The 21918-nt window shown below is 39.4% G+C and overlaps 1 protein-coding gene across 5 annotated transcripts; it reads left to right on the top strand.

Moving 5' to 3' along the window:
• Positions 1 to 21: 21 nt before the first annotated feature.
• On the top strand, positions 22 to 21894 carry sh3bgrl2 (SH3 domain binding glutamate-rich protein like 2). Of its 5 annotated transcripts, XM_077511424.1 has the most exons (18): positions 1704 to 1721; positions 4309 to 4389; positions 5988 to 6056; positions 6379 to 6405; positions 7537 to 7863; positions 9009 to 9299; positions 10198 to 10512; positions 10578 to 10862; positions 11731 to 12045; positions 12948 to 13247; positions 14683 to 14991; positions 16388 to 16702; positions 17902 to 18210; positions 19160 to 19453; positions 19513 to 19848; positions 19928 to 20035; positions 20811 to 20895; positions 20977 to 21894. In XM_077511424.1, the coding sequence occupies exons 3-18, from the start codon at positions 6014 to 6016 to the stop codon at positions 21131 to 21133; spliced, it is 3816 nt and encodes a 1271-aa protein (XP_077367550.1). In that variant the 5' UTR covers positions 1704 to 1721; positions 4309 to 4389; positions 5988 to 6013; the 3' UTR covers positions 21134 to 21894. The 5 variants fall into 5 exon arrangements, 4 of the variants coding, with proteins under 4 accessions (XP_077367552.1, XP_077367550.1, XP_077367551.1 ...); XM_077511425.1 differs by lacking the exons at positions 1704 to 1721; positions 4309 to 4389 and adding an exon at positions 4762 to 5909 and having other exon boundaries at positions 19931 to 20035; XM_077511423.1 differs by lacking the exons at positions 1704 to 1721; positions 4309 to 4389 and adding an exon at positions 4762 to 5909.
• The last annotated feature ends 24 nt before the right edge of the window (positions 21895 to 21918 follow it).

Below are 21918 nucleotides of genomic sequence, written 5' to 3'. Positions count from 1 at the left end.
TTAATTTGAAAAGTAACGCCGGAAGTATGTCGTTTGTTATCGCTAGCCTGTCATCAAAAAGCGTACTCTGGCTTAGTTTGAACGCTGGCGTCATATGCAATAAAACGCACTTCGTCGGTCAAATTTATTGCTTTTTTCCTCCCGCTGCTTTTGAGCGAACTCGTCGGTTAAACTTCTCTCGGTGACCCCGTAATGTGGGATTAAAATGGTTATCATCAAGGTTTACATCGCCTCGTCAAGTGGATCATTGGCGGTGAGTGAGTGGGGATTTTTCAAAATCATATTTTTTAACCCTGTGGATTATTAATTAAATTTATAACTAGACTTAAGTCTTTGACCATTGACAAAGGAAGTCGAGTATTTTAAAGTTCTCTACATCACAGAGAGGGAAAGTACAGGACAGTCCAGTCAGTGGTTGTACGCCTGACTAAATTGACCATTTGGGTCAGTGATGCCAGAGCAATAATTGGCTTTGAATGCCTTTAAAGTGAGTTAGTGCTGATTGGCCTGGGATGCCTGAGTGAGGAAACAGTCATAAAATTACTTTTGCAGAAGATCGTTAGAAATTGTCAGCAAGTTGCTTGTCAAGTATACATGCGATTAAAGTCAAGTTTACATCGTTTGAACGCACACAAACCACTGTGCAGTTAAAGATGATGAAACAAACGTACCCCGATGACGTAGGCTTACAAGTGTTTGAAAATAAAGTGGCTGCTTTAGAGCGCCTTATTGTCAGCCACGAGTATACATGTGTCACATGTTGAAAGATGGAAGCAAGAAGAGGGGCGATTGTATTTTATTTACTAAAAACAGTCAGAAATGACAGCCGGTGTATGGACATGGACTTTAGAGTGCCTCATTGTTGTGGCATGGCTTTAAGTGTACCTTTTTATGTACTATTATAATTTGTGTGTGTTTTTTGCATCATCCACTTGTCCTCAGGAGCCCTGTTTTGTCCCTGTTTGTCCAGTAATGAAAGGATTAATCCAAGTTAATCCCTTCATTCAGAGAGCAAACAATACACTTGCATACTTCCATGCAGTGTGAGGCATTTCTATACATTTTTAGGGGTGGGCTATTTTTGTAATTCACCCACAAGTGTTGAATCTGGCACCCCGGGATGATGACGCACACCCACACACACACACTGAATTGTTCCCCATCAGACAGACTGGCTGTCACTTGGCCACGTTGCTATTGAGTGCGCACCGCAAGGTCACATTTGTTTGGGTGCGCGAGTGCACCAATCGAGTCCCGACTGGCAAACAAAAGCGCCATTGTGGCCGCCGTCCCAAAATGCAACACCCGCCAACATCCTCATTACTGTACGAGGATTGTGTGTATATATATATATATATATATATATATATATATATATATATATATATATATATATATTTTTTTAATCCCCACTGACATTCAAGATAGTGAAGTAAAGCTGCAATAGATGAAATTATGTTCACAAAAATAAAATCAGAACAAATTTGAGCTGAATCTTGAGTGTAATGAGCTTTTGCGATTGTTTCTCGCGGCAGGTGAAAAAGCAACAGCAGGCGGTGGTGGGCTTCCTGGAGGCCAACGGCATCCAGTTCCAGCAAGTGGACATCACCATGCTGGAGGAGCAGCGGCAGTGGATGTACCGCCACATCCCCTGCGACAAGCGGCCCGAGAAAGGCAACCCGCTGCCCCCGCAGATCTTCAATGGCGATCGCTACTGTGGGGTACGTACGACGAAGAGAAAGCCAGAAATGATTTGTTTTTCCTTTCTATGATAGTCCAAAAATATGGATGTCAAACTGGTCCGCGTTGGGAAACAAAACAATCTTGCTGCATTTTATTTGTAACATAGGATAGACTACAAGCAAAGGAGAAAACATTTAGAAAAATAATGTAATTGTGACTCATGTTCCCTCCATAGAGATTTATTACACTAGCCAACAAAAACATTATTTTCTCCAAGTGACAAATACAGGGAGTCCTCGACTTAAGGCGCACTCGACCTAAGGCGTTTCCCCTTTACAACGGTCCGCCATTTTGGTTCCTCGTCCGCCATATAGCCCGCAGTGTTTTCCCCTTGTCTGCTATTTAGCCCTTAGCTAGCGCTTGTGCACTTGTGGGAGTATCTTTGGCTTTTTCACCCTTTTTTTTTTTTTTTTTTTTAATTTTATCCCCCCCCCCCCCCCCCCCCCCCCACATCATGGCGCCAAAGGAAAAAGCTACGTCTTCTATCTATGTTGGGCCAGCCAAAAAGAAAAGCAATTGCCATGGAAACGAAGCTAGACATCGTAAAAAGATCACAGAAAGGAGATACACCGCCGAACATCAGCAAAGATTTGGGCCTCAGTCGAACAGCGTCTTTTTTTCTTTCTTTTTGTTTTTTTTAATTTTGTTTTTATTTTAATGCATTTTAGTTTTTTTATGCAAATGATTTTGATGAAAATAGTGACTTTAATGGGGAAATTCGACTTGAGTCGAAATTCGGGTTACATCGCTAGCGTAGGAACTCAACTCCGACATAACTGGAGGATTATTGTTTGTGCTTTGATGCCACCTATTTTTTGCTGCTAATATTGGCTAATTTTCAAAAGTTTTGATAAATTTCCACATGGAAACTGATTTGTATAACAAACTGCGATAATGACATGCTTGAAAAGACAGCTTATATCCTCATCCAAGTTGGAGCATAAAGAAAATAGCGTTTTGTTGTTTGTTTTTTTAACAAATATATGGCATATCTGGAAAAACTATAGCCAATTCATAAACTCCAATGTCACTTTCAGAATCATTGATAAAATAGCCCAAAAACCGTTGAAACTTTCTCTGCATCATATTGTGAGTTGAGCAGCTTTATTCAAAAATGATTTGTTGTAATTTTAGTGTAAAACTCAAATATAAGGCAAGTGATCCATGAATGAATATGAAAGAAAGTTAATTTCAATATTTTTATTTTTCAAATTGCAGCCTTTGCGATTTGAAAACTGCATTACAATGTCAATTATAATTTTGATTAATTGTTCAACTGTCACTAAAACTGTATTATGTACATGCATTGTATGGAAAAAGACATTAGTGTGCAAATCTGAAGAAGAAGTATCTTTATTGACAGACTCAAGTCCATTAAGAACAAATAATACAACAACCTACAAAAAACACAGTTATATAAAAACACACATGAAAAATAGTCCTTTGTTCAAACAACATACAGTTCATGTATCCAGTATTTCCAGAACAATGAAGTGTATCTAGAATCACTTAAAAAAGGATCAGATCAAAGAGATTATAATAGGTCCACTTGTGCCTTTCTATGCACATGAATGAAAGTAATGCTTCCCGGGGGACATGATGTCACAAAGTAGGTCATAGCTGTTTGGCTCCGCGTTTGAATTAAGGAGCTCGCTCGCTCGCTACCTTTTGCTGCCTATTGTGAGGTGACACTCGGTCATCTGTCGAAACTGCAGGCCACCTCTGTGATCCCAGCCGTAATCCCGGCCCGGATTACGTGGCGTCACACTCGCTGGCAGTGGTAATCCATCGCGACATGCTCGCGGAATAGATTCCAGAATGGGAGGATCAGGAAGAATAAAGACAAATAATAACTAGAGAAATTTCCGCGGAAAGTTTGGATGTGACTGCCGACTCTTGCAAGGTGGAAAGCCGCATGCACTGAACAGTTTGCCAATTTTGTTGAAAGCAAGTCACTTCCTGTTGAAATCAGGTCAGTTCGGGGTCACTTCCTGTTGAAATCAGGCGACTTTCTGTTCAAATCAGGTCACTTCCTGTTGATTTTAGGCCACTTCTGGGTCACTTCCTGTTGAAATCAGGTCACTTCTGGGTCATTTCCTGTTGAAAGCAGGTCACTTCCTGTTGATTTTAGGCCACTCTTGAGTCATTTCCTGTTGAAATCAGGTCACTTCCTGTTGATTTTTCGCCACTTCTGGGCCACTTCCTGTTGAAGTCAAGTCACTTCCTGTTGAAATCAGGTTACTTTTGGGTCACTTCCTGTTGAAATCAAGTCACTTCCTGTTGAAATCAGGTTACTTCGGGTCACTTCCTGTTGAAATCAAGTCACTTCCTGTTGAAGTGTTACTTCTGGGTCACTTCCTGTTGAAATCTGGTCACTTCTGGGTCATTTCCTGTTGAAAACGGGTAACTTCCTGTTGAATATATGCCACTCCCGGGTCACTTCCTGTTGAAATCAGGTCACTTCCAGAATGGCGACCGTGTACAAGCTGATAAGCGTGGTAGTAGTGAACTGGTACAAAAAGTTGAAATGTAACGCTTTAACGCACCTTTTTCCTTCCTCGACAGGACTATGAAGACTTTTTCCAGTCGAAAGAGAACAACACTGTGTTTGCCTTCCTGGGCCTCACTTCTCAAGCATCTGCTAATGTAAGGGGACTTTCACTTCTTAACTGCCCTATCGTGCTTCACCTTTTTGCACTATTACAAATTTAGAAGTCGTACATGTAACGTCTAATTAGACATAGCAGATTTTTCGTTATTTCGTGACCATATTCCCAAAAAGTCTTCCACGTTCGTGTAATTTAACGTGCGAGAGCATTTGATTGACTTTCTCCTCTGTCCAAATGCATGTTGTTATTATTTTGTTTATTTTTTTCTACAGCCGGACTCTTAAGAGGCCAATATTGAACAAAAAAAGTGAAACCTCCTCCTGTGTCTTCTTACCGTGGATGCCATACGTCCTCTTGTACACGTTGATAAAGAGACTTTTTTTTTTTTTTTTTTTTTTTTTTTTTTTTTTTTTTTTTTTTTTTTGACCCCAAGGAATAGAGCATTGACAATCGCGTGCCGCAATATTAGGCACACCCGCTCGCTCCTCAGTCATCCATTGACAAGGTTGCTACAACTGCAATGCAGCAACTTCGCCTCTAGGTTGTGCTAGTGCGCGTTAGATGCGCTTTCATCCAAATGAGAAAATCCCAAAGGGCATTGCTGCCTTTTGATGATTTTTGTGAACTCGGAATTTTCTTGTTTTCGATGTGATTAGATGAGGTGCAGGTATGCCTAATGTTGTGGCCATGTAGCGTACAGTACAAGTTGTCTATTTCTTTGGCTGTGTTTAATATTCTCCATGTGCTGTGCCATCATGTGAAATCTATAATACTGTGACTCTTATGACGTTTGTCAGATTTGATGCGGATCTGCCACTTTGCAAAATAATAAAGTTTATATATTGACTCCGTCTTACTCAATTACGGGTGAGCGTGCGTTACAAAAAATATATTGTAACAATCTTTTGACACGTTTATGACCGTTCCTAAGCCTCACATCTTGTCATCAAAGGATGCGTACACTTTAATATAAATTTTACATGATTGGAAGTGACGAGCAGCAAAAATATTTGCAATAACCGGCTTGCACTTTGACTTGAGCTTGACACGGTGCCCCCTTGTCCCGCGACACTCGTCATTTCCCATCAAAACGGCCGTCTGCAATCATTTACCCGCAAATCAATACACGAGTAAATATTCATATAATCACAATGAATGCTTGACGGCATTTCAAAAGGTTTCATTTCATGAGACAAAATGTCAAAATTTCCCAAGAATAAAGTTGAAATTTCGCAAGGAAAGCAGTGATTATATTACAAGAAATACCTTGTCATTTTACATGAATAAAGGTGAAAATTAAAAATTAAAATAATTGCCCTCTACTGTACTGCAGATAAAAAATATGATTTAATAACTACAATGACAATGGCAATCAGGGATTTTCTGTCCGTTGGTGCAGATTTTGAGCCAAACAATCCGCTTGTCACCGTCCGCCTTTAATGATTGATCCAAATGTCAACACGCATTTGCGGTCCGAGTCCATCCAAAATCGTATTTTGGAGCAATTACTGCATGTTTATGTGGGGCGCCCGTCCCGCAAATAATTGCACTTCACAGGTATGTTTTTTATACTTTTTGACTTTTCACAAATGGCAGTCACTGATACGTAATCATTTTTTGACTGAATTGTGGCAGGCTTTTGACGACGTTGAATACACATCATGACCTCCATTTGTGGCAGAAAACTTGTTTTTCTGTCATTGGGTAAGTACATTTTCCTCCATCTTTTTAACTATGACTGCAAAAATGGACAGAACTTGTAAGTGTAATAGTTCTGTACATAACAGACATTGGTTCCCACATTAAAGTTAAAATTTTATTTTAAAAAAAAGTTATCTTTACTAGTAAGAAAAACAAACAAACTAAAATGATATATTATTAGAAAATGTCATAATTTTATAAGAATTCAGTGAATTTTGTGCATAGGAAAATGCTAATAATAGTATGCATAATTATTATTATTATTATTTTTTTAAGATTATGCAGATGAAACCAAATTTGAAATTATTGTTCGTTTCTTCCTCAGGTATTCTTTATCTTTTCATCTGTACAGGTCAGTATTTGCTTTAAATACACAGTGGACCCCCATTTAGCATAGCCAGATTGCCGAAATGATTTTTAAAAAAAATATAGTTTGTCGTGCAAAAGTCTGCTTACTTAATGTTAACAAATGATGCGTAAAGTCATGAACGACAGTGAGAAACAAACAACGGTAATTGTAAACCTTTCAACAATGACAACAAACATTTTTTAAATTGTTAGTAATTCGGCATGCCTGCTTTGCTTTGTGTTGCTTTCATTGTAGAAACTTAGTTAGTGGAACAGTAAATTTCTTTTGTCGATAAATAGGTAGATGGGTATTTTATCGATTATATCTATCTAGCTAATTTGTATTTTGCTATCTTACTGGCTAGCTATCTAGCTAGTTTGCTATCTATCTTGCATTATGTCTGTCTGTCTGTCTGTCTGTCTATCTTTTTTTAAAGCTACTTTTTTAAGGCTAGCTAGCTATTTTTAAAGCTACTTTTTAAAGCTAGCTTGCTACTTTTTGAAGCTACTTTTTTTAAGCTAGCTAGCTAGCTATTTTTTAAAGCTACTTTTTAAAAAGATAGCTAGCTAGCTACTTTTTAAAGCTACCTTTTTCAAGCTTTTCTGTAAGCCCGTAAGCTTCATTTGTTGATAAATAAATATTTAAAAAAAATCTTTTTTTAAAGCTAGCTAGCTAGCTACTTTTTAAAGCTAATTTTTTTTTAAAGCGAGCTAGCTAGCTACTTTTTAAAGCTATTTTTTAAAGCTAGCCAGCTAGCTAGCTGACTATTTTTTTTAAAGCTATTTTTTTTTAAGCTAGCCAGATAGCTAGCTGACTATTTTTTTAAAGCTAGTTTTTTCTTTAAGCTAGCTATCTAGCTTTTAAAGCTGTTTTTTTTTTTTTAAAGCTAGCTAGTACTAGCTACTATTTTAAAGTATTAAAGTTCACTCAGGGACATTTCTATGCCTCTTCTTCTTGCTTCTCAAGTACACTGCATTTTCCAGTAGAGCTCAGTGGTGCCCGGCACATTGTGGCACAATGCGGTATTACGCTGTCAGTACTGAACTCTAAATTTTGATTGGCTTGTATACTACAAAAATCCCTTTAAAAAAACAAAACATAAAAAAATGTAATGGCATCTCTTCGTATTCCCAGAATGCACCACTGGCATGGTGAGGCTGGCGGGCCACGAGTCGTCGCGTTGCTCGGGCCGCGTGGAGGTCTTCCACAGCGGCACCTGGGGCACCGTGTGCGACGACTTCTGGGACCTGACCAACGCGCAGGTGGTGTGCCGCGAGCTGGATTGCGGCTCGGCGCTGGCCGTCCGCAAAGCCGAGCTCTACTTTGGCCACGCCGGGGACCAAATCTGGCTGGATGACGTGCAGTGCACCGGAAACGAAATGTCCATCCTCAAGTGTTCGCACAGGCCCATGGGTTCGAACAATTGCGGTCACAGCGAAGACGCCGGCGTGGTCTGCTCGGGTGAGACCGGTTTTCCGTTCGCACACGTTATTAGTTTAACGTAATATTCCAATCATATTCAGTACAAGAGCCATATCAAGGCATTGCCTTAAGATCAACAGTCACTTGTTGCTAGGCAGACTTCGTAGGACCCATTTGAAACTGAATCATGGGATTTAACCACCGCTCTGTATGAACTACAAAGTACACATTGAAACAATGAAAAAACAAGATCACAGATTATAAGATTATAAAATTGCTGAAAGGCATGAAAAAATATCAAATGATCATATTGCAATTTAGCAGAATAAAGTTGTAATTTTACAGAACAAAAAGTTAGAAATATTTGAATATAAAGTCATAAAAAATGGATACAAGTTATTTACAACTGTTATTGTATGAATAGAAATACAAGCAAAATATATATTGGAAAAAAAAATTGATTTACCAGAATAAAGTTAAGTTTGCTATGGTAAAAAAAAAGAATATTCTGTATAATATTCTGTGCAACAATTTTTACATTTTATTGAAATAAAAGTTGTACCAATGTCGACATTTTGCAAGGAAAATATTTATCATATCAGAAATTTTACCAGAATAAAATTATAATTTTATGGGGCAAAAAGTCTGACTCTATGAGAATAAACTCAAAATTTCACAAGGGGAAAAAATTCCAATATTACAAAGAAATATCTTTGAAGTTAATTTTATGCAAATAAAGTTGTCATTTTATTTATTTATTTATTTTTAAATAAAATATTTGTATGATAGAGCATTTTTTAAGGACAAATATGTTTTATTAAAAAGAAATGACCTTACTGTGAATATTATTTGACAAGGAAAGTAATAATATTAGAAAAAAAAAAGATGATTTTACTGGAGTAAAGGTGTAATTTTACAGCACAAAAGCATGCAACTGTATCAAAATATATCCATAATTTTACAAAAAAAAAGATGTAATAATGAAAAATTTTTTTTTATTAATTTTATTCAAATAAAATTGTCATTTAACAAGTAAAACATATTAGCGTAGGCAAAAAAAAAAAAAAAAAAAATCAAATTTCCCATCATCATGGTCATTTTAACATGAATAAACTTTAATCCTGCAGTTGCTGTTTTTGCACCAGCGAAGAAGAGAACGTCATCTTTCTCATTATTGATTTCAGATCACGTGCGAGTGAACAACGGGAGCAATCGTTGTAACGGCAGACTGGAGATCTTCCAGGACGGCCACTGGAGCAAAGTTTGCGGTGACCTGGGCCTGCCCGAAACCAAAGTGCTCTGCCAGGAGATCAACTGCGGCAAACCTCTGGTTTCCGCCGAAAAGCTGCACTTCGGTGAGTCCCGTGAAGCCACGGCGGTGAAAACCACCTGCGCGGGCAACGAGACCTCCATCTCGCAGTGCTCGCATCAAGTCATCAAAGAAGGCTGCGTCGACGCCACTTTTTCCTGCTACAGTAAGTAACTTTGATTCCGCTTTCCACCAATAGAGGGTGCTAATAGACTGAAAATGGTCATGATTAGTTTGAACGCAAACTTTTGTTTTATATGTAGACTGGAAATGTTTCTGTTTTTAACTCAATTTTGGGGAAAAAATATTTACTGTTGAAAACTAAAGAGCTATGGTTTTTACTTGTTTAAGTTTCCATATAACTTTTTGACATACTGATTACCTTGGGAGATCCCTGAATTTCATTATTGTTATTTTTTTAGAAATTTAAAATGAATTCTATTGTCTGATTTAATAAAAATAAATAAATTAAAAAAAATGGAATTGTCTGAAAAATTGTTCAATAAAGATGTTTTAAGACATTACAACAAAGTAAAGTCAAGATTGACATTTTGTATTTAAAAAAATAAATAAAAAATTTACACCAATTATTTTTTTTTAAATGAATTCTATTGTCTGATTAAAAGAAAATAATCTACATTTAGACAAGTGAAAAATTAAATAAAAATGCTTGAGGACATTACAGCAAAGTAAAGTCAAGATTGGCATTTTGTATTTAATTTTTTTTTTTTTTACGCCAATTTTTTTTTTTTAGTTTAAAATGAATTCTATTGTCTGATTAAAAGAAATAAAATATACATTTAGAAAAGTGAAAAATTCAATAAACATGCTTTAAGACATTACAACAAAGTAAAATCAAGATTGGCATTTTGTATTTACATTTTTTTTTATGCCAATATATCGATTTTTTTTTAATTTTCTTTTTATTTTTTTAACCCTTTTTACTGAAAATTTATATCGGCTTCAAATATTGATTATCGGCCTCCTTGACAACTAATAATCAGCATCGGTATTAGACAATTGCCAATAATAGGTCATTTTTGTTTCTCTTTTGTGCCTGATAGACAGCCAACCCGTCCGTCTGGTCAACGGGACCAACCGCTGCTCGGGCCGAGTGGAGATCTTGTACCTGGACCAGTGGGGGACGGTGTGCGACGACAAGTGGGGCTTGCAGGAGGCCAGCGTGGTGTGCCGCGAGATGGGCTGCGGCGCTCCCTTGGAAGTCAAGTACAAAGCCTTCTTCGGCAGCGGCCAGAGCCAAACCTGGCTGGACGATTTGGTGTGCACGGGCGGGGAGAAGTCGCTCGCCGAGTGCTCGCACCGAGGATTCGGCGAGCACGACTGCAGCCACCTCGAGGACGCCGGCGTCGTATGTTCAGGTGATTGCTACGCGACGCTTCCGAAAGTACGACAACAACAACAACGCCGCCGCCGCATTTTCCAGAAACCCTCCGACTGACCAACGGGACTGGGCAGTGCTCGGGCCGCCTGGAGGTGTTCCACAACGGCGAGTGGGGCAAGCTGTGCGATCACAACTGGGGCGTCAAACAGGCCAACATGGTGTGCCAGGAGCTCAACTGCGGAGGCGTCGCCAAAGCCGAGGAGTACTTTGGCGAGAGCCAGCTGAGGAGTTACAGGGCCGCGTGCCCCAGAGACTCCGCCTCCTTCTCCCAGTGCACCGTCCAGGGGACGTCCGACACGTGCCGAGGGGTTTCGCTCTCGTGTACAGGTACCACAAATTTGCAAAGTGACGTTCAACACCGTACGTACACCGTTTAAAAAAAAAAAGAAAAAGAAAAAGTAATATAACAGAATTTGAATTTACAGTTTTTTTCCAATTTTAAAAATATCATTTCATTTACAAAAATTAAACTCTGATTTTACATGTCAAATAATATGCTCACAAATATGCTCACAAATGTGTCATAATTCCACAAATATTTGTCTGTTATTTAATGGAATAAAGTGTAAAATTCAACTTAAAAAAATTAAAAAATAAAAACATTTTACTGAGAAATTAACAGTAAAAATTCGTAGTTTTACCATAATTTCTTTGTGCATTGACAATTTTTTAAAAGTGAAAATAATGACAATGCTTGTAATGTCCGATAAATAGTAGCATTCATTGTATTTATTATTACAATATTTATTACATTTATTTTGAAAGGACATCTGTTTATAAAAAAAAAAAAAAAAAAAAAAGGTATATAAATGAATTACCCTAGTAAACTGTTGCAATTTCAAACACAATATCTCATTTTTCAACAGTTATTGACCATGTTTTGAATGATGAACCACATTATTGTTTTGGTCATGTACTGTTATATTACATATAATTTTATATAACACTTTAATTATGGGGGGGAAAAAAAATTTTTTTTACGAGAAGTTAATTTTCTTTTATTTCACAGTATTTTTTGGCACCCCAGCTGCCAGAAAATTGCGGAGTTTTTTGTTTGTTTGAAACTGATTTTCTGTTATTTCACAGTATTTTTATTTGGCATCCCAGCTGCCAGAAAATTACGTTTTTTTTTTTAAGATTTCTTCTTTTTTCAGTGTAGAATATAACGCACAACTTCTGTGCCCACCGTCCGCAGGCACGCCCACGCTGCGGCTCGCCAACGGCACGGACCGATGCTCGGGCCGCGTGGAGTTCTACCACGACGGCGTTTGGGGGACGGTGTGCGACGACTCGTGGGACATTCAAGACGCTCAAGTGGTGTGCCGGGCCATGGACTGCGGCACGGCCATGACGGCCAAATCGGGCGCCTATTTCGGCGAAGGCGCGGGAGAGATCTGGCTGGACGACGTGGAATGCACGGGCAACGAGTCCACCTTGGCCGACTGCCCGCATTCGTCCTTCGGAGATAATAACTGCAATCACGGGGAGGACGCTGCCATCATGTGTTCAGGTGAACTACTTTGCATAATCTGAGTTGATCATTTGGAGCGGTTGTAGCCTCAAAAGGTCACAGTAAGTCAGCCATCTTGGCCTAAAAGCAGCAATTTTCGTATCAATTTCCTGGGGTCCTTCCAAGAAAATTTAGCCCCCAATGTCAGTTTCACAAAACATTCCGAATACACATGTTTATGAGTAGATTCACAAAAAGTCTTAAGAACCCATGTCTGAAAGGACACAGGAAGTCATCCATTGTTTTAAGTTTGGGCCCATTACTGGGGTCCTCCCAAAAAAAAAATAAAAAATCTAGCCAGTGAAGCGAGTTTTAGTTTGGAACATAACAACTTATTAGCCACATCTATCACGAGTAGACCCATAAAAAAAAACGTTTCAAGAACCCATGCCTGAAAGGACCCAGGAATTCATCCATTTTGTTTCAAAGTGGTAATTTTAGCGTCATTTTGGCCATTTCCTGGGGTCCTTTCAAAGAAGATTCAGCCCCCAATGGCAGTTCCACATAACAACATGAAGCTATAGTTTTAGTTTGGTACATGAAACTTATTAGCCACATCTATCATAAGAAGGCCCACAAAAAAGTCTCAAGAACCCATGCCTGAAAGGGCACAGGAAGTCGTCCATTTTGGTCCAAAGTTGTCATTTTAGGGTCATTCTGGCCAGTTCCTGAAGAAAACAAAAATCCAGTCGACCGAAGCTAATTTCAGTTCAGAACATGAAACTTGTATCATGAATTAGACCCACAAAAAAAGTCTCAAGAAGCCATCTCTGAAAGGACACACAGGAAGTCTGCCATTTTGGTTTGAAGTGGCCGTAACGTTTAAGGCAATTTTGGCTATTTTCAAGGACCCTTCCAAAAAAAATTCGGTAGCCATGTCCATTTTTTTTCCATCTCTGTAGCCACCATCAGACTGATAAACGGGACCGACCAGTGCTCGGGCCGGGTGGAGGTCCACCACCAAGGCCACTGGTGGCCGGTGTTCAACGTCCAGTGGGGGTTGCACGAGGCGGCGGTGGTGTGCCGGGAGATGAACTGCGGCGATCCCGTCAAGGCGGCGGGATCTTTCGGCCAAAGCGGCGACGTAAGCGGCTACAAGATCGGCTGCAACGGCAGGGAGACGTCGCTCACGCAGTGCTCGCTGCGCGAGTACGTCCGAAGCGGCCACGAGCTCGCCCAGGAGGCGTCCGTCCAGTGCTCGGGTACGTGCTTCCACTCAAAGTGTCTGCTTTTTAGTTTGAGTTTGCAAGAATATATTTTTATTTATATATTTTATTTTTATTTTTTATTTTTTCCGTTTTTAAGAAAGTAGGACAGTGTTCCCTCGTTTTCCGCTGGGTTTACGTTCCAAAAAATAAGCGCAATAAATGAAATCCGCAATGTGGTTAGCTTTTTGTTTTTATTCTAAATGTTTTAAGGCTCTAAACCACCCAGTTTATACACGTTTCTCATTGAGGCATTTACATGTTCTCACATTTAAACATTATCAACGTTCAAACCATCATACATTTTATAAAATAGGTACATTACTGTAAAAAAAACAAAAAAAACATGCAAAATTGCACACAAAAAAACCCTGCAAAAACAGCGAGGCCGTGAAAAGTGCACCGCGTTTCCCGAAGAACACTATAGTACAAAAAAAATAAATAAATCTTAAATTTATTGGAGCAAAATGAAGTAGTCGTGTAATATGAGTAAAATAATCACATGGTACAAGAAAAAAAAAAAGTATATTTTGAGAGAAAAAAAAAACATATCACAGTTTGAGAAATTTAACAGTATGACAAGGCAAAGTTTTAAGATTGTTATATTTATAGAAAATAATCTGGAAAAAAAATGCTTGTAATAGAATAAAGTCTAGATTTTACAAAAAAAAAGTAAAATAAATTGATAATATAATAAATCACTTGTAATTTACATGAATAATAAAAATTAATTAAAAATAATTACTTTCAAAAAAATATTATTTTATTCTCCAAATATTACAACTTTATTCACACAAGATTGTATCATTTTAAATTCTTATTATTATTTTTTAAAGCATGTAGTGATTTTCTTTATTTTATGATGACTATTAAATTACATAGTAGATATTAAAGGGACACTTTACTTATTTACCCATTTTTGGCAGTCAAACGTTAATATTTTGCATATAATAAATTTTACATTGTCATTATTTTTCACGTATAAATAGTATCTTTAAAAAAAAACACATTTTGCAACTTGCTGTGGACTGAAAATGACATCACAAGTGCTCAGGTAACCAATCACAGCTCAGCTTGTGAATGTCACATGACCAAACCTTGAAAACAGGTGAGCTGTGATTGGTTACCTGAGCACTTGTGATGTCATTTTCAGTCCACAGCAAGTTGCAAAATGGGTTTTTAAAGGTACTAATTGTACATGGAAAGTAATGAAAGTATCAAATTATAGACAAAATATGAACGTTTTATTGCTCTAATGGGCTAATTAACAATACGACTTACTCAAGGTAAATACAAAATGAAGTTTCAGACAGAAAACAAAATCCAAACATGTCTGGGCACTCTCTTACAGAAGAAACTGCATTCCGTATGAACTTGTTTTCCCCTCGTTAGATATGAGCATGATTTTGATGATGCAAAAAATGTTTCCCAGGCAACGTGAGGTTGGTGGGCGGCCACAACCGCTGCGGCGGCAGGGTGGAGTTCTACGACCAGGGCCGCTGGGGGGACGTGTGCGGCGAAATGTGGGACAGCAGCGACGCGGCCGTGGTGTGCAAGCAGCTGAGGTGCGGCAAGGCCCACCAGATCACCACGGAGGCGGAGTACGGCCACGGCTCGGGGCACATGTGGAACGTGCAGATCGAGTGCAGCGGGATGGAGTCCACCATGGCGCAGTGCCCGCAAAGTTCCTTCCACGACAGGTCGTGCAACACCACATCGCTCGCCGGCGTCGTCTGCTCAGGTGATGACGGGAAATGCAATTTCAACTTTCAAACAACAAAAGGAATCAAAGTCACTCTTAGTTTTAATATGAAACACTCGAAGGAACTGCGATGAATTCATTTTGATCTACAAACTGTTTGATTCGTTACATTCCATTGTATTACTTGCATACATGTGAGTTTTGTTGTCCTTAACGCATTTACTCCCAAAAACGTATAAATACGTTCTATTTTAAATGTATTAAGTTTCCCAAATACGTATTTATACGTTTTTTTTTATGTAATTTTTTTTTTATGCTAGAGCACACAGATGGCTTTAATGCAACTTCTTAACTGCAAAGAACGGTTGAAGAACCGTGGCAGTTATTACACAAACGGCCACCAGGTGGCAGCAGAGTAAAAGAGATCAACGAGGACCATGTTGAAAAAAAGCTCTTTTGCTCAAAATTCTTATAGATTTGTGAATAATAATGAAACTTAGCTATATTCTAATGCTGATTGCTCCAAAACAGAAACAGATAGAAACTTACTTTTTTTTTTTTCCTGATGAAAGAATAAACATGGAACCTACCAAAAGAAAGATTCGTCTTTTCTTTCATCGGGGGGAGTATATTTGTATCTGTTTCTGATTTGCAGCAATTAACATTAGAATGTAGCTAAGTTTCATCATGACTCACAAACCTGTTGAAAACACTGGGGAAAAGAGCTTGTTGCAACATGGCCCTGTCTGATCTCTTATACTCTGCTACCACCTGCTGGCCATTTTTTGTAAAAACTACCATTACTTGAAGTGACCTCTTCAGGTCAGGAGCTACATCAAAGCCTTCTGTAAGTGCTAGCATAAAAAAACAAACAAACAAACATATAAATACGTTTTTGGGACATGGCAATATTTAAATGGAACATGTTTATACGTTTTTGGGAGCAAATGAGTTAATGATGTTTCTATTCATTTCAATGGGGAAAATGATTTTAATATATCAACAATATGATAAAATAAAATGGGGATATAGAAGTATATTAAATAGCATAAAAAAAAACAGTGTAGCTTATAAAACTAATCTATCACCTCAAATTATACTATATTTTCCAGACTAAAAGTTGCCCTGGAATATAAATTGCCCCAGTCAAAAAAAAAAAAGCATATAAATTGCTCTGTTTTGGGGAAATTTATTTTCTAAAAACGAATAACAGTAGAGCTCGAACTCGCACTGCAAATCCCCGTTCAGTGTTTGTGGGTGCGTTTGGAAAATACTCTTCTAGTGCACGGATTACACTCAAAATAAACGGAAGGCGGAACCAAATAGTTACAAACTGTACAAAAGACATTCGAAATAGTGGGACTGCAAAGTTTGACCAATGGAAGAGATGTGCCATGTCAGATCCGTGAATCTGCATTGGTTTGCTTTCCCGCAGACAGCCTGGAGGTGCGCTTGGTGGGCAGCGACATCGAGTGCAGGGGCCGAGTGGAGGTCCAGCACGACAACGCGTGGCACTCGCTGTGCGACGACCACTGGGACGCGGCCAAAGCCGACTTGGTGTGCGACCGGCTGGACTGCGGCCACGTGGTCAGCGTCCACGGCGCCGCCCATTTCGGCCAAAGCGGCGGGCCCGTGATGGAGGCCAGCGACGCCTGTTTCGCCAACGTCACCTCGCTGGGCCGGTGCTCGCGCGAGGGCTTCGCCAGGTCGGCGTGCGAGCACGAGCGGGACGCCGGGGTTTCGTGTGCAGGTGATATTGTTCGTTTCGTGCAGTCGCAATCACAGTTTGTTCCCTCGTTTAGCGCGGGTTCATCTTTGTTTCGCACATTTTTTAGTGTGCTTGTTTTGGTCTTTTTTTTTTTTCTTACAATGTGCTTTTTAGTTGATTTTTTTTGTGTTCTATATACTGTCCTGTATAATAAGATAATAATAAAAAAAAATATATATATTTTAATGGAAAAAAATGACTGTCAATGAAAACATAAATAATAAATGAAAAAAACATTCATAATGAACTAAAAATCTTACCAAAATGAAAAAAAACATATATAAAAAAATGAAAAAAAAAATAGTACTATATACTAAAAGTAAATAAAAAAATAATAATAATGGAAAAAATGAATGTAAATGAAAAAATTTAAATGATGAATGAAAAAGCATTCATAATAATCCAAAAATCATACCAAATGAAAAAATATAGTGCTGTATACTGTAATAAGTAAATAAAAAATAGGTTGTTTTTTTTAATGGAAAAATGAATGTAATTGAAAAAAGAACATATATGATAGGGATGCAACGATATCAACAATTTCGTGATATTGCGATTTTAAAACTGCCACAAAGTCGTTGTTGTCGTCATGTCACGATATTCCAAGCAGCACATCTGTTAAAAATGTCGTTGATTTCCATTTGTTCAGTTCTAGCACCCTCTGGTGGTTAGTTTTTTTTAATGCAGTTTAATTTTCATTAGGGATGTTTTGGCCCTTCTATGTTTAAAATCCACACTAATCGTCAGATGAAAGGGAATGTAATATGCTTGTGAATCGAGTCAATATGTGCAGCAATTTTTTATTATTATTATTTTTACAATATTGTGACTTTTTTTTTTTTATATATTGCCACCGCTCCCACAATATCATAAATATCGTATCATGAATTTCATATCGTGATATCGTATAGCGATGTTGAATGATGAAAGTAAAGTAAAATAATAAAAATTAAATATATATATATATATATATATATAATAATAATTAAATAATATAATAATTAAAATTAAAAAATCTATATATAATTAACGGGATTTTAAATGTGTTTTTTTTGTTTGTTTTTTTTTATTACCGTGGGTAATTTTTGGAACGTAACACCCGCCAGCACACTGTATTTTCTTTGTTTGCTTGTTCCCCTGCGTTATCTGCCCCGTTTGGTGTTTTTTTGCCCCCCTCGCAGCGAAACTCCAGCTGGTCGGCGGCTGGGGCGGCTGTTCAGGCCGCGTGGAGGTCTTCCACGCCGGCCAGTGGGGGACGGTGTGCGACGACGAGTGGGAGATGAGCGCCGCCGACGTGGTGTGCCGACAGCTGGGCTGCGGCCACGCCGTCTCGGCCCCCTCCAGCGCGCACTTCGGGCGGGGCAAGGGCCCCATATGGCTGGACAACGTGGTGTGCGAAGGCCAGGAGTTGGCCATCGCGCACTGCAACCATCAGGGCTTTGGGGAGAACAACTGCGGCCACTCCGAGGACGCCGGCGTCATCTGTTTGGGTAAGAAGACGGGTAGAATGACTATTGCGAAAGTTAGTCATTAGGGATGGGAACGATTCACTCAAGCCCGATTCGATTCGATTACAAAATGACTAATTTGACAACTAAATGATGTTTTTATTTAAAGGAATACTTGACTCATTGAGCCATTTTCAGCAGTAAAAAAAGTTAAAGGAATGCTTTACTTATTTAGCTATCTTTGGAAGTCAAACATTTAATGTTTTGCCTATAATAAATTGGATATTTTCATGATTTTTCATGTACAATTAGTACCTTTTTAAAAACACATTTTGCAACTTGCTGCTGACTGAAAATGACATCACAACGGCTCAGGTAACCAATCACAGTTCAGCTTGTGAATGTCACATGACCAAACCTCGACAACAGGTGAGCTGTGATTGGCCCTTGTGATGTCATTTTCAGTCGACAGCAAGTTGCAGAATGTGTTTTCAAAAGTACTAATTGTATCAAAAGTATCAAATTATGGCATTTTCAGCCAAATATTAGAATATTTCCTCAGACCAAGTAAAAAAAAAAAAGCCACAATCAGCAATATTAAAACAATAAAAGGCTTTGCAATATTTCAGTTGATTTGTAATGATTCCAGAATCACGTTTGCTTATTTAATTGCATTACAGAAAATAATGGACTTTACCACAATATTCAAATTTTCTGAGACAGTCCAGTATACTCAGCAATCTTCCATTCACACATAGACAAACAAGTACACTGTGTTCCAACTATGTTTTGTATTTGTATTATTCGGGTCGGAACGAGGGGCGTGGAAACCAAATAAAAAGACAGGATGAGGAGGGGATTTTTTTTTTTCAGTCAGTTCCTCTCCTCGCGAGATTTGAACTGAGTGTCTTCTGTCCTTTTTGTTGTGTTTTAATAAATGTCAAACAGGTAATGTGATAACACGACTAAACCGTCTCCCTGTTGTCTTGAGGCGCTCTGGAGAAGCCCCAGATCGCGGTGAGTCCGTCGGCGGAGGTGAACTGGGGCTCCAACGTGGAGTTCACCTGCACCATCCTGACGGAGCACATCGGCGGCACCTTCCTGCTGAAACGGCTGCAGGGCCCCTTCAAGCTTCAGAGGTACAGCGAGAGCGAGGCGGCCACCTTCACCCTGCCCAGAGTCAACTTCAGCCACCAGGGGTCCTACTTCTGCGAGTATCAGAAGAAACTGGAGAGCAACGTCATCTACTATCCTCAAGGAGACCCCACGGAGCTCAGCGTCAAAGGTGCCGCTTGTTCGCCTTCCGTCGCCGCAACCATCGTCCGCGTCCTTTTTTGTGTCCAGTGTCGCTGGAGAAGCCGCTCATTTCCATCACCACCTACCAAGTGACGGTGATCTACAGCCCGCGGGAGGTGTCGGTCACGCGCGGCGGCAGCTTCTCCGTCACGTGCTCCGTCCACTCGCTGTACCCGGACGGCGTGTTCTACCTGAAGAACACGGACACCAACGCCACCGCCGCCAAGGCGGCGTTCGGCCACACCGTTTTCTACGTGGCCCTGTTCGACTTCCCCAGCGTCGAGGACAAAGAGCGAGGGCCGTACGTCTGCCTCTACGCCGTCAACTTCTCCTCCAGGGCTTTTTGGTCCACTCCGTCCACTTCGCTTTACATCAACGTCGTGGGTAAGAGCCAAAAAAAGATCGGATCGGTTTGCCATACTTTTTCTCCCGGGCTCAAACTTGCCTTGTAATCCCCCCGCAGCAGCTGCGTCTTCTTCAGTGGTCACAGGAATTGTCACCGGGCTGGTGCTGCTGCTGCTGATTCTCGTTGTGGGCTTTCTGGTCTGGAGGAGAAGGCGTCAGCATGCTGGTAAGCGCGTCGGGTGCTCTCGTTTTTACAAAGTAGTCAGCTTGTTATCGTTTAATATTTTTGCTTGTATAACTTTTTTTTTTGTGGAGAGAGGGCTCTATTTACTCATTTATTATTATTATTATTATTATTATTATTATTATTATTATTACTACTATTATTATTATTATTTTAGTGGGTTTTTTTGTGTGTTTGTGTTTTTTTTTTTTTGTATTTTGTTTTTTTTCGTTTATCATCGAAAACCTTGAAAATTATAAGTAAAATATTTGGAAATTAGTCAGCTTAAGACGCAATTATACAAAACCAAACTTAATAGCATGTAATTGTAGTAATTTTTTTCTTGATTTTTTAAATTTATTATAATTTTTTTTTTATCCCCTAATATTTCTTTTTTATTTTTTTCAGTTAACTTTAGTTTTTTAGCTACATGTGCTGAGTCTCGTGTGCAAGCCGTGCAAGCTCTTTTATTGCGATGCTCGAAATCGTGACGTAACTTTGATCGATTTCAATTTTTTCAACAAAAAAAATGAAATTGTGACACCCCTAATGATAATTGAATAAGAGTCACATGCAAAGATGTGAGGCTGACCGGAATTGTTGTCCCAAAACAATCGTTATCTGGCAACTACCGCAGTGTCCTGATTAGGCAGACGGAGGCTGTCTCCACGGCAACGAGACGATATGCTTTGGCACACAGCTGGGGCACTCTGACACACACATACATACATCTGGTTGATTTTGATTTTCTGCCATGATGTTTTGCTCTCCCTTTCAGGCACCTTGATTCAGTTCAGCAACCGTTTTGGCGGAGCCATGAAATCCGACTCGGAAGACGCGGGCAACAGAAGACTTGAGGGCAGGTACGGAAAGGGAAAAAGGATGCGTTTCCACCTCAAACTCCCGCCACAGGTGACCAAAACGTCGGTGTTTTACCTCCTCAGGGACGGCGGCCGCACGGCCGCCAGCGAGGGGGGGGCGCGGAGCATCGTCCCGGCGGAGAAGAGCGGCGATGTGGACTCTGAGAACGCGCCGGAGCGGGTCCCCGAGGACCTGGCCGGACGAGTGTGTTACGAGCTTGAACCGCTCGTTCTCTCGTGATCGCTCGTGCGCCTTTGAGCGTGCCGCCGTAAAAAAAAAAAAAAAAAGCCTTAATAATGCTTGATTAGCTTATTTTGTCTTCGTGTCGCAATTTGTGAAGAGAAAATTTTGTATTTTACTCTTGGAAGTATGGGCAACCCCCGCTTACAGTTCAGCGCCCGCCTTTTCACATTCTGGAAACTAAAAAAAAACAACTAAAATATATATTGTGGTTGGAGGGGGTCCATTTTCCACCATTTTTTTGGTGAAAAACGTGTTTCATGTTAAGCATTTTTCTGAAGAATTTTCTCGGTTTGAAATTTAACGTGTTCTACTTGGATTTATACGATTTGCTTATAATTAGCTGATACTGACTTTGAGTTACAGACCTTTTTTTTTTTTTTTTTTTTTTTGCTTTGACTTATGAGCGCAAACTTGCGAATTCTGTCTGGTGGCAGTAAATTCAATTGAAGTCACTTCACAATAAGCAGAGCCCCCAAAACCCCGCCCCCGTTAAATGCATTTCAATGGGCGTCAAAATGGCGATTTTTTTATCATTTTTTTTTTAATTTGCTGTCCAAGCGCCCTAAATAAAGACGACTGTAATTTGTGTGCAGCAAACAGGATTGATCAGATTCCTTCTCGCATCACTTAATTGGTCATTGGTTTCGTAAACCTCACCTCAAATATTTCCCCCGATTTATCGTGCTGGGTTATCCGTTGTTGTTAGCAATGTTTGTAAAAGCCCCAAACAATAAAAGTTTATTTCCTATACAGTTGAAGCACTTCTTCATTTGTGCGCTACT

The sequence above is a fragment of the Festucalex cinctus genome, chromosome 21, assembly GCF_051991245.1.
Source record: "Festucalex cinctus isolate MCC-2025b chromosome 21, RoL_Fcin_1.0, whole genome shotgun sequence".
Classification (NCBI taxonomy): Eukaryota; Metazoa; Chordata; class Actinopteri; order Syngnathiformes; family Syngnathidae; genus Festucalex; species Festucalex cinctus.
This window is presented reverse-complemented; position numbering and strand designations above follow the sequence as displayed.